This window comes from Ranitomeya variabilis, chromosome 6 (genome assembly GCF_051348905.1).
Source record: "Ranitomeya variabilis isolate aRanVar5 chromosome 6, aRanVar5.hap1, whole genome shotgun sequence".
In the NCBI taxonomy this organism is placed as follows: Eukaryota; Metazoa; Chordata; class Amphibia; order Anura; family Dendrobatidae; genus Ranitomeya; species Ranitomeya variabilis.
The window spans coordinates 7,985,503-8,001,508 of record NC_135237.1 but is presented as its reverse complement, the minus strand read 5'-3'; the positions used below and the strand labels follow the sequence as shown (position 1 = coordinate 8,001,508).

At 49.7% G+C, this 16,006-nt stretch overlaps 1 protein-coding gene across 4 annotated transcripts in view; it reads right to left on the bottom strand.

The window, feature by feature from the left end:
* Window positions 1–16,006, bottom strand: part of C6H1orf35 (chromosome 6 C1orf35 homolog) — a 94,282-nt gene that overhangs the window by 14,929 nt on the left and 63,347 nt on the right. For 3 of the 4 annotated variants that reach the window (XM_077267808.1, XM_077267805.1, XM_077267806.1), the window contains exons 2-3: window positions 4,088–4,195; window positions 3,839–3,989 (exon numbers count right to left, since the gene is read on the bottom strand). In XM_077267808.1, coding sequence (XP_077123923.1) covers window positions 3,839–3,989; window positions 4,088–4,181 — 245 coding nt within the window. In that variant the 5' untranslated portion in view covers window positions 4,182–4,195. Of the gene's footprint in view, window positions 1–3,838; window positions 3,990–4,087; window positions 4,196–4,593; window positions 4,867–16,006 lie in introns of those variants that run through there. The other variant, XM_077267807.1, reaches the window with a different exon arrangement.

Sequence of the window (16,006 nt, the reverse complement as noted above, 5' to 3'; positions counted from 1 at the left end):
GGCGTTTTTGATGATAGCATTTTGGTGCAGAGACGATCTTTTGATCGCCCGTTATTGCATTTTAATCCAATGTCGCGGTGACCAAAAAAACGTAATTTTGGCGTTTTGAATTTTTTCCTCGCTACGCTGTTTAGCGATCAGGTTAATCCTTTGTTTTTATTGATCGATCGGGCGATTCTGAACGCGGCGATACCAAATATGTGTAGGTTTCATTTTTTTTAATTGTTTTATTTTGATTAAGGCATAAGGGGGGTGATATAAACTTTTATATATTTTTAATTTTTTTTAGATTTTTAAACACTTTTTTTATTTTTTATTTTGGCATGCTTCAATAGCCTCCATAGGAGCATGCACTACACGATCGGCTCTGCTACATAGAGGTGAAGCACAGATCACCTCTATGTAGCAGAAATGCAGGTGTATTTTGAACGCCGACCACAGGGTGGCGCTCAAAACAATCAGCCATCAACAACCATAGAGGTCTCAAGGAGACCTCTGGTTGTTATGGCAATGCACCACTGACCCCCAATCATGTGACGGGGGTCAGCGATGCGAGCACTTCCGGCAGCGTGGCCGGGAGCGCTAGTTAAATGCCGCTGTCAGCGCTTGACGGCGGCATTTAACTAGTTAATGGGCGCGGGCGGATCGCGATTCCGCTCGCGCTCATTGCGCGCACATGTCAGCTGTACAAAACAGCTGACATGTCGCAGCTTTGAGGTGGGCTCACCGCCGGAGTCCTACATCAAAGCGGTGGTTCTGCCAGCTGACGTACTATTCCGTCAGCTGGCAGAAAGGGGTTAATCTTCAAGGCATCTATCCCCCTGACCCTCAGAAGTGCCGCATTGCATCCATGAAAATCCCTGAAATGCCTGGGCAGAGTTTTAAGCATGGATATTGTGCGTTAATGGATGGGGGATGTGTATGTCTATGTATGTATACGTGTGCATGTGTATAGACATATATGTATATATATATACACTGTGTTCCAAATTATTATGCAAATTGGATTTAAGTGTGATAAAGATTTAATTGTTTTGTTTTTCAAATAAACTCGTGGATGGTATTGTGTCTCGGGGCTCAATGTATCACTGAAATCAATCTTAAGGTACCGTCACACTAGGCGAGGTTGCAGCGATATCGCCAGCGATCCGTGACGTTGCAGCATCCTGCATAGCGATATCGCTATGTTTGGCACGCAGCAGCGATCTGGATCCTGCTGGGATATCGCTGGTTGCAGGGAGAGTGGACGAACTTTCTTTCGTCGCAACTCTCCCGCTGACACCGCTGGATCGCCGTGTGTGACGCCGATCCAACGATGTCTTCACTGGTATCCATGGTAAACATCGGGTTACTAAGCGCAGGGCCGCGCTTAGTAACCCGATATTTACCATGGATACCATGGTAAAAGTAAAAAAAAAAACACTACATACTCACCGTCTGTTGTCCGTCACGTCCCTCGGCGCTTGCCGTACTGACTGTCTCAGCGCCGTCCGGCCGTAAAGCAGAGCCCAGCGGTGAACCTGCAGTAACAGCGGTTCACCGCTGGGCACCGCTGTTACGGCCGGCCGGCGCTGAGACACAGTCAGTGCGGCAAGCGCCGAGGGACATGAAGGACGACAGAAGGTGCATATGTAGAGTGTTTTTTTTTTTTGTTTTTTTTACATGGGGACTTCGGCATCGCTGAAGACAGTTTCAGCAATGCCGAAGTCGCTTGGTCGCTGGAGAGAGCTGTCTGTGTGACAGCTCCCCAGCGACCACACAGCAACTTACCAGCGATCACGTCGCTGGTCGCGATCGCTGGTAAGTTGCTTAGTGTAACGGCACCTTTAAACACATGTGAGAATTGGTTTTCCAGGTGATTCTAATTAAAGGAAAACTACTTAAAAATGATGTTCCACATTATTAAACAGGTCACAGTTTTCAAGTAACATGGGAAATAAAAAGGATCTCTCTGCTGCTGAAAAGCATCAAATAGTGCAATGCCTTGGACAAGGGATGAAAACATTAGATGTTTCTTGAAAATTTAAGCGTGATCATCATACTGTTAAGAGATTTGTGGCTGATTCTGAGCACAGATGTGTTTGTGCAGATAAAGGCATAATGAGGAAGGTTTCTGCCAGGTAAGTTCATCGGATTAAGAGAGCAGCTGCTAAAAAGCCATTACAAAGCAGCAAACAGATATGTGAAGCTGCTGGTGCCTCTGAAGTCCCTCGAACCTCAAGGTGTAGGATCCTTCAAAGGCTTGCTGTGGTGCATAAACCTACTATTCGGCCACCCCTAAACAGTGTTCACAAGCAGAAATGGTTGTATTGGGCCCACACATACATGAAGACTAATTTCCAAACAGTCTTGTTTACTGATAAGTGTTGATCAACCCTGGATGGTCCAAATGGATGGAGTAGTGGATGGTTGGTGGATGGCCACCATGTCCCAACAAGGCTGCAACGTCAGCAAGGAGGTGGAGGAGTCATGTTTTGGGCCGGAGTCATGGAGAAACAGCTGGTGGGGCCCTTTAAGGTTCCTGAAGGTGTGAAAATGACCTCTGCAAAGTATATAGAGTTTCTGACTGACAACTTTCCTCCATGGTATAAAAAGCAGAAACGTGCCTTCAGGAACAAAATCATCTTCATGCTGACAATGCCCCATCTCATGCTGCAAAGAAAACCTCTGAGTCATTGGCTGCTATGGGCATAAAAGGAGAAACTCATGGTGTGGCCACCATCTTCCCCTGACCTCAACCCTATAGAGAACCTTTGGAGGATCATCAAGCAAAAGATCTATGAGGGTGGGAGGCCGTTCACATCAAAACAGCAGCTCTGGGAGGGAAAAAATACAAGCAGAAACTCTCCAAAACTCACAAGTTCAATGGATGCAAGAATTGTGAAGGTGACATCAAAGAAGGCTCCTATGTTACATGTAACTTGGCCTGTTAGGAGGTTCTGGAGGTAAATAGCTTTTCTGTTCAGTGAATGTGACCTCCTAATGCTGCAAATTTGCTATGCGGAATCATTAGATTGTCTCCACCAAAATGGCCGCTGTCCTATATACATACATACCATTCAGATATGGTCTCTAATATGATGGCCGCGCGGTTTAATCTGTGCATGGTCTTCACTAAGATGGCTGCGCAGAACGATTTGCGCATGCCTAGATGTTTTATGCTGACCGCGCCGTGCCCTCCATATGTCATTTCCAGTTTTCGCGGTGCTACCGCCCCTGGACTACATGGGCCCCTGTATTTCCGGTGTTGTGCGACCATGCGCATCGCCGATCACGGATTATGACGTTGTGGAGGGTATGTGCAATTATTTCCGGCCTTTTTTATATATATATCTGACCCGGGATTACGTCAGCACACTCCTTGAGATAGGCATTCGCCGAAACGCGCGTCGGGGTGGACGGGTGTGGGGTGGCTGCACACTTGTGCCCTCACAGCGACCGGTATGTATATTGGATTTATTTGTTCTTATTGTTGCGAATGATGTTGTACTGACCCATTGATATGCATTATATACGGTCTCCACCTATGTTGTTGGTATTTATATAAATGTACCCACCCACTCATGACCTTTTTGTATGTGTTGACTATGGCGCGGAGAACCTCCTTGTCTGCTGTGTTTTACCTGTTGTAATTAATAAAGATTTTCTTTCATTTGTACTTATCCGGACTTATGACTGCGTTTTAGGAGTAGGTTGTTCTCAATAAATATAAAGTGTAGACATGAGGTGCAGGACATCTGCCATGTAATGTGACCCCTGAATCACCAGAATGAAGAAGCAGGCAGTGGTCCAGGCTCCGCCCATGCACATGGCTAGCCCTGCCCACGAGGAGACTCACAGTGCAGCCAGCATGGCTTCTTCTTCCGCCTGCCTCACTGCTGCCAGCTCCTGCTCTCGGCTCGGCGCCTCTCCGGACATCTTATTCTTGGCGTACCATGTCAGGTCCCGACCCTTCTGCCAGCGACCAACCGGCGCCATCAGCGAGTTCCCTGTAAAGACGGTCGCCATTATAATGATGTCACCGCACTGCAGCAGGGGGCCCTGGATGAACTCCTCTCTGCACCTCCCCCCAGTGACCCCTCATTACCCAGATAGTTCTCCCGCTGTTTGTCCGTCTTCACATCATCCCAGTTGAACTGGTCCTGGCCCCCGCGGACGCCTCCCCTGGACGAGCCAAACATGGCGGCAGGTTAAGCTGCAAGAGATAAGATGGAGGTGAACGAAGCGGCCGGTCACAGCAACAGGGGAGACGTAAGGACAGAACGCAGCTCAGTCACATGACTGTGGGCAGCCAATAAGAAAAGCTGATGATCAAGAGGAACTGATCAGTGACCCCAGCACAGCGCACTGCACCCCGAGTCTGACTCCCCTCTGGTCTCATCAGAAGCTTCTCCTCCATGCTTTACACTGAAGCTACACTCCAGCAGGACACAGCAGTGATCAGTGACCCCAGCACAGCGCACTGCACCCAGAGTCTGACTCCCCTCTGGTCTCATCAGAAGCTTCTCCTCCATGCTTTACACTGAAGCTACACTCCAGCAGGACACAGCAGTGTCCTGGCTTCTCCCCTTGGTTCCTGGATCACTTTGATACCTGACCCGTCACTTCCAGTCCTGCGATATTCTCACTCCCCATCGATGATACTCTCACTCCCCATCGGCCGCTCATCTTCGGTCTCCAAGCTTCTCTCTCGCCTTTCTCAGTCACTGACTCTCCTACATGAGGACGGGAATGTGCTGGACCTGCTCCTCTCCCAGCTCTGCGCAGTCTACGACGGTGCGGACTCCCCTCTCCGAGCACAACCGTCTCTCCTCCTCGGTCAGTGACTGCCGCCTGCTCAGGACGCCCCACTGATCGCACACAAGAGATCCAGCCATTAATACCCAGCACTGATGAAGCAGCAAAAAGGGCAAATACAATTCTGGGCTGTAGTAACAGAAGCATGCGGTCCAGATCACGTGAAGTCATTATTGCCCTCTGCTCCTCCTCGGTCAGACCTCACCTGGACACTGGGTCCAGTTTTGGGCACATTTTAAAAAAGACATCAACAAACTGGAGCAAGTTCAAAGAGAGACCAGAATGGTGATTGGTCTGCAAACCATGTCCTATGGGGAACGGTTACAGGATCTGGGAATGTTTAGCTGCAAAAAAGAAGACTGAGAGGAGACTTAATAGCCGTCTATAAATATCTGAAGGGCTGTCACAGTGTAGAAGGATCATCTTTATTCTCATTGGCACAAGGAAAGACTAGAAGCAATGGGATGAAACTGAATGGGAGGAGACACAGATTAGATATTAGAAAAAAATATTTGACAGTGAGGATGATCAATGAGTAGAACAGGCGGCCACGAGAGGTGGTGAGTTCTCCTCCAATGGAAGTCTTCAAACAGAGGCTGGACAGACATCTGTCTGGGATGATTTAGAGGATCCTGCATTGAGCATTAAGTTGGACCAGATGACCCAGGAGGTCCCTTCCAACTCTACCATTCTAGAAATCTATGGACAATCTCCTCTCTACGGTCCGGACTCAGCATCGTCACATTATAATAATACATTCCAGAGCGCCCTGGATGAAGACAGACCGGCTACACGGAGAACGAACGACACAGACAACGTCCCTGGACCCTGGCACACACTGCATTCACATCCTCTGCAGAGTGCTGCACCACCCTACATCTCCTCCTCATCTCTATCGACCACCTTATCCTTCCTCTCCACAGTGCTGCACCACCCTACATCTCCTCTACATCTCTATGTACCACCCTATACGTCCTCTCCACAGTGCTGCACCGCCCTACATCTCCTTCTCATCTGTCTTCCACCCTACCCATCCTCTCCAGAGTGCTGCACTGCCCTACATCTCCTCCTCATCTCTGTCTACCACCTATCTGTCCTCTCCAGAGTGCTGCACTGCCCTACATCTCCTCTACATCTCTATGTACCACCCTATACGTCCTCTCCACAGTGCTACACCACCTTACATCTCCTCATCTGTCTACCACCTTACCCGTCCTCTCCACAGTGCTGCACCGCTCTACATGTCCTCCTCATCTGTCTATCACCCTACTAGTCCTCTCCACAGTGCTGCACCGCCCTACATCTACCCCTCATCTATGTCTACCACCTACCTGTCCTCTCCACAGTGCTGCACCGCCCTACATCTCCTTATCTCTGTCAACCACCTACCCGTCCTCTCCACAGTGCTGCTCCACCCTACATCTCCTCCTCATCTGTCTACCACCTTACCCGTCCTCTCCACAGTGCTGCACCGCCCTACATCTCCTTATCTCTGTCAACCACCTACCCGTCCTCTCCACAGTGCTGCACCGCCCTACATCTCCTCCTCATCTGTCTACCACCTTACCCGTCCTCTCCACAGTGCTGCACCGCCCTACATCTCCTCCTCATCTGTCTACCACCCTACCCGTCCTCTCCACAGTGCTGCACCGCCCTACATCTCCTCCTCATCTGTCTACCACCCTACCTGTTCTCTCCACAGTGCTGCACCGCCCTACATCTCCTCCTCATCTGTCTACCGCCCTACCCGTCCTCTCCACAGTGCTGCACCGCCCTACATCTCCTCCTCATCTGTTTACCACCCTACCCGTCCAGATATCTGTAAGGCTATGTTCACACGATCAGGGAAGTAGCACCACTTTGGATGCAGTGTATGTTTTGCTGCATCCAAAACGCTGCATTCTAATCATGCAGGAAAATCTGCATGTATTCACTTTACAATTCGGATTTATCACATCTAATACATTTCTATTGTGGAAATTGACAAGCTGCAGATCGTAATCCCATGTGGTGGACGAGGTTACGCAGCTCCAAACAGAATTCTATAAATCCCATCCACTGTGCTTGTACTGCACAATGTAGAGTTTTGAACACAGAGCAAGTGTGCTGCATCCAAAACGCTGCTAGTCCTGACGGTGGGCACATACCCTTTTGGACTGTAAGTTCTTGTGAGCAGCAGGACCCCTCGCTCCTCCTGCAATTGGTGATCTGTGTGACCTCTATTGCCTGTACATGTCCTCACTTATTGTACAGCGCTGTGAGATATGTCAGCGATATAGAAATAACATTATTCCCTTACCCCCATGATCCTCTGAACCCCCTCCTGTCCTCATCAAAGGCTCACAATGCTCCTCTATCCACCTGCTTTACACTGCAGGTACACTCCATCAGAACACAACAGAGATCAGGGACTCCAGCTCAGCTGGACCGTGCCCCAGAGTCTGATCTGCTGTCTCAAAGGCTCAGACTGCGGTTTTCTCCGCCATTCTTTACACTGCAGCTGAATTACAAAATCCTAGAATGTTAGAGTTGGACGGGATCTCGAGGGTTATAGTGTCCAATGATGTTCAATGCAGGAATCACTAAATCATCCCAGATAAATGTCTATCCAGCCTTTGTTTGAAGACTTCCATTGGAGGAGAACTCACCACCTCTCATGGCCGCCTGTTCCACTCATTGATCACCCTCACTGTCAAAGAGATTTTTCTAATATCTAATCTTTATCTTCTCCCATTCAGTTTCATCCCATTGCTTCTCCTGTTTCCATGTGTAGATGAGAATAATGATGATCCTTCTACACTGTGACAGCCCTTCAGATATTTATAGACAGCTATTAAGTCTCCTCTCAGTCTTTTTGCTAACTAAACAATCCCAAATCCTGTAACCGTTCCTCAGAGGACATGGTTTGCAGACCGGTCACCATTCTGGTCGCTCTTCTCTGAACTTGCTCCAGTTTTTCAATGTCTTTTCTACAATGTGGTGCCCAGAACTGGACCCAGTATTCAAGATGAGGCCTGACCAAGGAGGAGTAGAGGGATATACTTTCAAGACCACACTCGCCACAGCAAAACAAACCTACTTCTCATCTCTCATATCCTCCCTGTCTCACAACCCTAAACAGTTATTCAACACCTTCAACTCTCTCCTACGTCCCCCAGCACCTCCTCCCTCCCCACTTATCTCTGCTGAAGACTTTGCCTCATTTTTCAAGCAGAAGATTGAGAACATCAGAGACAGTTTTAGTCGACTTCTCCACCTTTACAGAAGATCGACTCTCCACTCTACTCTCAAGATCGCATCTCACCACCTGTGCACTTGACCCGATCCCTTCCCACTTCATCCCAAACCTCACCACAGTCTTCATCCCAACCCTAACCCATCTTTTCAACCTGTCACTATCAACTGGTGTTTTCCCCTCAAGCTTTAAACATGCCTCCATCACACCTATCCTCGAAAAGCCCTCTCTTGACCCATCCTCTGTATCTAGCTATCGCTCTATATCACTTCTCCCCTATGCCTCAAAACTACTGGAACAACACGTCTACCTTGAACTGTCCTCCCATCTCTCTTCTTGCTCCCTCTTTGACCACTTACAATCTGGCTTCCGGTCACACCACTCCACTGAAAATGCCCTAAGGTCACCAATGACCTATTAACCGCCAAGAGCAAGCGACACTACTCTGTCCTCCTCCTCGACCTGTCGGCTGCCTTTGACACAGTGGACCATTCCCTATTATTACAGACCCTCTCATCCCTTGGCATCACAGACTTGGCCCTATCCTGGATCTCATCATACCTAACAGACCGGACATTCAGCGTCTCCCACTCACACACCACCTCCTCACCTCGCCCCCTATCTGTCGGAGTCCCACAAGGTTCAGTCCTAGGGCCCCTGCTCTTCTCCATTAACACCTTTGGCCTGGGACAGCTCATAGAATCTCACGGCTTTCAGTATCACCTCTATGCTGATGACACACAGATCTACATCTCTGGACCAGATATCACCACCCTACTAACCAGAATCCCTCAATGTCTGTCCGCTATTTCATCTTTCTTCTCCACTAGATTTCTAAAACTTAACATGGATAAAACAGAATTCATCATCTTTCCCCCATCTCACGTGACCCCCCCAACGAACCTATCCATTACAGTACATGGCTGCCCACTCTCCCCAGTCCCACAAGCTCGCTGCCTCAGGGTAATTCTTGACACTGATCTCTCCTTCAAACCACATATCCAAGCCCTTTCCACTTCCTGCCGACTTCAACTCAAAAACATTTCATGAATCCGTACATTCCTCAACCAAGAATTTGCAAAAACCCTAGTCCATGCCCTCATCATCTCTCGCCTTGACTACTGCAACCTCCTGCTCTGTGGCCTCCCCTCGAACACTCTCGCACCCCTCCAATCTATTCTAAACTCAGCTGCCCGACTAATCCACCTGTCCCCTTGCTATTCCCCGGCCTCTCCCCTCTGTCAATCCCTTCACTGGCTCCCCATTACCCAGAGACTCCAGTACAAAACCCTAACGATGACGTGCAAAGCCATCCACAACTTGTCTCCTCCATACATCTGTGACTTCGTCTCCCGGTACTTACCTACACGCAACCTCCGATCCTCACAAGATCTCCTTCTCTACTCCTTATCTCCTCTTCCCACATTCGCATACAAGATTTCTCTCGCTCATCACCCCTACTCTGGAACCCTCTACCACAACACATCAGACTCTCGCCTACCATCGAAACCTTCAAAAAGAACCTGAAGACCCACCTCTTCCAACAAGCCTACAACCTGCAGTAACCACCAATCCACCAAACCACTGCATGACCAGCTCTATCCTCACCTACTGTATTCTCACCCATCCCTTGTAGATTGTGAGCCTTCGCGGACAGGGTCCTCTCTCCTCCTGTACCAGCTGTGACTTGTATTGTTCAAGATTATTGTACTTGTTTTTATTATGTATACCCCTCCTCACATGTAAAGCGCCATGGAATAAATGGCGCTATAATAATAATAATAAATACTTCATGTGACTATGCTTCTCTTCAGTAGAGTTGCTACCCAGGAGTGGGGCAGAGGGGGCGGTCGCTCTGGGCCCCATGCTCTGAGGGGGCCAACCCGGATCTACACTGCTGTAACTGTATCGGCATGCACAGAGCGCCCATACAGTTGCATTCTGCAGCAGAACAGGGAGAGTCCATCTTTCTGCTCTGCCACCAGACCGCTATGGGGCCCCTGAGCAGGAGGGACATCATGCACTGGGTCACCCCCTGATAATAATCGCAAGCTCAACTCTATTGGCTAGATGCCGATACAGTTGACCGCACTGATGGGGGTGGGAGTGTCACGCTCCCTCTCAGCGCCTGACGTCACACGCAGACACTGACAGCTGGCGCAATAGCATCATTACCTGGTGCCAGCTGTCCATTAAACTATATAGTAGTTGCTTATGGGCCGTCCATTATACTATAGAGTCTGCCTATGGGGGGCGCATTATACTATATAATCTGCCGGGGGGGGGGGGGGGGGGGTGCATTATACTATGGATTCTGCCTATGGGGAGTGCATTATACTACAGAGTCTGGCTATGGGGGGCGCATTATACTATATAGTCTGCCGGGGGGTGCATTATACTATGGATTCTGCCTATGGGGAGTGCATTATACTATAGAGGCATCCTATGGGGGGTGCATTATACTATATAGAGTCTGCCTATGAGGGGTGCATTATACTATTGATTCTGCCTATGGGGAATGCATTATACTATAGAGTCTGCCTATGGGGGGGTGCATTATACTATATAGAGTCTGCCTATAGGGGGTACATTATACTATATAGTCTGCCTATGGGGGGTGCATTATACTGTAGATTCTGCCTATGGGGAGTGAATTATACTATAGTCTGCCTATGGGGAGTGCATTATACTATATAAAGTCTGCCTATGGGGGGGTGCATTATACTATAGATTCTGCCTATGGGGAGTGCATTATACTATAGTCTGCCTATGGGGGGTGCATTATACTATATAGAGTCTGCCTATGGGGGATGCACCATACTACAGATTCTGCCTATGGGGAGTGCATTATACTATAGAGTCTGCCTATGGGGGTGCATTATACTATACAGAGTCTGCCTATAGGGGATGCATTATACTATTTAGAGTCTGCCTATGGGGGGCGCATTATACTATAGATTCTGCCTATGGGGGTGCATTATACTATAGAGGCTGCCTATGGGGGGTGCATTATACTATAGATTCTGCCTATGGGGGGTGCATTATACTTTACAGTCTGCCTATGGGGGTGCATTATACTATAGAGTCTGCCTACGGGGGGTGCATTATACTTTACAGTCTGCCTATGGGGGTGCATTATACTATAGAGTCTGCCTATGGGGGGTGCATTATACTATAGATTCTGCCTATGGGGGGTGCACTATATTATATAGAGCAGAGATGGCGAACCTATGACACGCGGCCACATACAGAGGAGGACGTTTCATCCTCGGCTCCTGCACGGCCAGAAGCAGTAGCCGAGGATAGAGATGGGCGAAACCGAACCTACTGTTCGGCATGGACACTGAACATGGTGTTACTGTTCCAGTTCGGCTGCCGCAACACTGGGTGTTTGTCGCGCTGTCATGTGCAGGGCAGAGTGGCTGTTATGAACCGGTGACTTTGGAGCCGCATGAGACTCTCTCAGGAGAAGTGAAATCTGTACTGACCGCAAACCCTGAACTTAACACCGCAACTAGAAGTAGCCGTGGGGTGTGCCTAACAAACCCTAGACACCTCGACACAGCCGGAGGACTAAATACCCCTATAGATAGAAATACTAACTTGCCTCAGAGCAGAACCCCAAAGGATAGGCAGCCCCCCACAAATATTGACTGAGAATAGGAGAGGAAAGACACACACAGGCAGAAAACAGATTCCAGCAAAAGAGGCCACTCTAGCTAAACAGGGAAAGATAGAACAGAATACTAAGCGGTCAGTATTAAAACTCTAAAAATATCCACAGCAGAAAATACAAAAAGTTCCACAATCTAACTAAAGACATGGAATGTATATATGCAACTCCTGAGAATCCAACAAGACTGAGAAATTACTGATACAATCTAAGCTGGACAAAAAAACACTGAATAGCACTAAATCATAAGCACACGGCATGTGTGCCAAGAAAACCAGGCACTTATCTTTGCAGATTTGGCAGCAAGGCAGAGGAACCAGGCAAGGACAAAACCTCCAAAAACAATAGACAACTGGCAAGGACTAATGAATCCTACTAACCTAAATACCCCAGTCAGAACTGCAATCAGCAGAAACACATGATCAGGGCTGCAGCCCAGAGACAACTGCATTACCACCTACAACCACCGGAGGGAGCCCAAAAGCAGAATTCACAACAGTGGCAAACACTGCTTCTAATCGGCGATTAAATCATCCCCGCCGGTCAGAGAGCCGCAGTTCCCAGGCGGTCAAAAGAGCGCTCAGGTGTGATCGGAGGTATAAAGTTTTCCTCTGGTCACTGGTGTCAGCGGATGGGACTACAGTTCCCATCATCCGACACCTGCTGCCACTAATAGCAGTGAGAGCAGGAGAAGATGGAAGTATTCATCATCCGCTCCTGCGCTGTAAGTAAATAATGAAAAAAAAACCTGCGTGAGTTCCCCTGTATTATTGATAACCAGACAGGCAAAACTCACAGCTGGGGGCTGGTATTCTCAGGCTGGTAAGGGGCCATGGGTATTGACCCCCAGCCTAAAAATAGCAGCTTGCAGCTGCAAAGAAAAGGCACATCTACTAGATGCACCAATTCTGGCATGACGGTAGGTGGAGCCACAGTACACACAAAGAGAGCTGCAGGGTAAAGCACAGTGAGACATGACGGTAGGTGGGGCCACAGTACACACAGGGAGAGCTGCAGGGTAAAGCATGGTGAGACATGACGGTAGGTGGGGACCACAGTACACACAGGGAGAGCTGCAGGGTAAAGCATGGTGAGACATGACGGTAGGTGGGGTCACAGTACACTCATGGAGAGCTGCAGGGTAAAGCATGGTGAGACATGACGGTAGGTGGGGTCACAGAACACACATGGAGAGCTGCAGGGTAAAGCATGGTGAGACATGATGGTAGGTGGGGTCACAGTACACACATGGAGAGCTGTAGGGTAAAGCATGGTGAGACATGACGGTAGGTGGGGCCACAGTACACACATGGAGAGCTGCAGGGTAAAGTATGGTGAGACATGACGGTAGGTGGGGCCACAGTACACACAGGGAGAGCTGCAGGGTAAAGCATGGTGAGATATGACGGTAGGTGGGGCCACAGTATACACAGGGAGAGCTGCAGGGTAAAGCATGGTGAGACATGACGGTAGGTGGGGCCACAGTACACACAAGGAGAGCTGCAGGGTAAAGCATGGTGAGACATGACAGTAGGTGGGGCCACAGTACACACAGGGAAAGCTGCAGTGTAAAGCATGGTGAGACATGATGGTAGGTGGGGTCACAGTGCACACATGGAGAGCTGCAGGGTAAAGCATGGTGAGATATGACGGTAGGTGAGGCCACAGTACAAACAGGGAGAGCTGCAGGGTAAAGCATGGTGAGATATGACGGTAGGTGGGGCCACAGTATACACAGGGAGAGCTCCAGGGTAAAGCATGGTGAGACATGACGGTAGGTGGGGTCACAGTATACACAGGGAGAGCTCCAGGGTAAAGCATGGTGAGACATGACGGTAGGTGGGGTCACAGTACACACAGGGAGAGCTGCATGGTAAAGCATGGTGAGACATGACGGTAGGTGGGGTCACAGTACACACAGGGAGAGCTGCACTGTAAAGCATGGTGAGACATGACGGTAGGTGGGGCCACAGAACACACAAGGAGAGCTGGAGGGTAAAGCATGGTGAGAAAAGACAGTAGGTGGGGCCTCAGTACACACAGGGAGAGTTGCAGTGTAAAGCATGGTGAGACATGACGGTAGGTGGGGCCACAGAACACACAAGGAGAGCTGGAGGGTAAAGCATGGTGAGAAAAGACAGTAGGTGGGGCCACAGTACACACAGGGAGAGCTGCAGTGTAAAGCATGGTGAGACATGACGGTAGGTGGGGTCACAGTACACACAGGGAGAGCTGCACTGTAAAGCATGGTGAGACATGACGGTAGGTGGGGCCACAGAACACACAAGGAGAGCTGGAGGGTAAAGCATGGTGAGAAAAGACAGTAGGTGGGGCCTCAGTACACACAGGGAGAGTTGCAGTGTAAAGCATGGTGAGACATGACGGTAGGTGGGGCCACAGAACACACAAGGAGAGCTGGAGGGTAAAGCATGGTGAGAAAAGACAGTAGGTGGGGCCACAGTACACACAGGGAGAGCTGCAGTGTAAAGCATGGTGAGACATGACGGTAGGGGGGCCACAGTACAAACAAGGAGAGCTGCAGGGTAAAGCATGGTTAGACATGAAGGTAGGTGAGGTCACAGTACACACATGGAGAGCTGCAGGGTAAAGCATGGTGAGACATGACGGTAGGTGAGGTCACAGTACACACATGGAGAGCTGCAGTGTAAAGCAAGGTGAGACATGACGGTAGGTGAGGTCACAGTACACACATGGAGAGCTGCAGGGTAAAGCATGGTGAGACATGACGGTAGGTGGGGCCACAGTACACAGGGAGAACTGCAGGGTAAAGCATGGTGAGACATGACGGTAGGGGAGGCCACAATACAAACAGGGAGAGCTGCAGGGTAAAGCATGGTGAGATATGACGGTAGGTGGGGCCACAGTATACACAGGGAGAGCTGCAGGGTAAAGCATGGTGAGACATGACGGTAGGTGGGGCCACAGTACACACAAGGAGAGCTGCAGGGTAAAGCATGGTGAGACATGACGGTAGGTGGGGCCACAGAACACACAAGGAGAGCTGGAGGGTAAAGCATGGTGAGAAAAGACAGTAGGTGGGGCCACAGTACACACAGGGAGAGCTGCAGTGTAAAGCATGGTGAGACATGACGGTAGGGGGGCCACAGTACACACAGGGAGAGCTGCAGGGTAAAGCATGGTGAGACATGAGAGTAGGTGGGGACCACAGTACACACAGGGAGAGCTGCAGGGTAAAGTATGGTGAGACATGACGGTAGGTGGGGTCACAGAACACACATGGAGAGCTGCAGGGTAAAGCATGGTGAGACATGATGGTAGGTGGGGTCACAGTACACACATGGAGAGCTGCAGGGTAAAGCATGGTGAGACATGACGGTAGGTGGGGCCACAGTACACACATGGAGAGCTGCAGGGTAAAGCATGGTGAGACATGACGGTAGGTGGGGCCACAGTACACACAGGGAGAGCTGCAGGGTAAAGCATGGTGAGACATGACGGTAGGTGGGGCCACAGTACACACAGGGAGAGCTGCAGGGTACAGTATGGTGAGACAGGCAAAACTCACAGCTGGGGGCTGGTATTCTCAGGCTGGTAAGGGGCCATGGGTATTGACCCCCAGCCTAAAAATAGCAGCTTGCAGCTGCAAAGAAAAGGCACATCTACTAGATGCACCAATTCTGGCATGACGGTAGGTGGAGCCACAGTACACACAAAGAGAGCTGCAGGGTAAAGCATGGTGAGACATGACGGTAGGTGGGGACCACAGTACACACAGGGAGAGCTGCATGGTAAAGCATGGTGAGACATGACGGTAGGTGGGGCCACAGTACACACAATGAGAGCTGGAGGGTAAAGCATGGTGAGACATGACGGTAGGTGGGGTCAAATTACACACAGGGAGAGCTGCACTGTAAAGCATGGTGAGACATGACGGTAGGGGGGGCCACAGAACACACAGGGAGAGTTGCAGTGTAAAGCATGGTGAGACATGACGGTAGGTGGGGCCACAGAACACACAAGGAAAGCTGGAGGGTAAAGCATGGTGAGAAAAGACAGTAGGTGGGGCCACAGTACACACAGGGAGAGCTGCAGTGTAAAGCATGGTGAGACATGACGGTAGGTGGGGCCACAGTACACACATGGAGAGCTGCAGTGTAAAGCCTGGTTAGACATGAAGGTAGGTGAGGTCACAGTACACACATGGAGAGCTGCAGGGTAAAGCATGGTGAGACATGACGGTAGGTGAGGTCACAGTACACACATGGAGAGCTGCAGTGTAAAGCAAGGTGAGACATGACGGTAGGTGAGGTCACAGTACA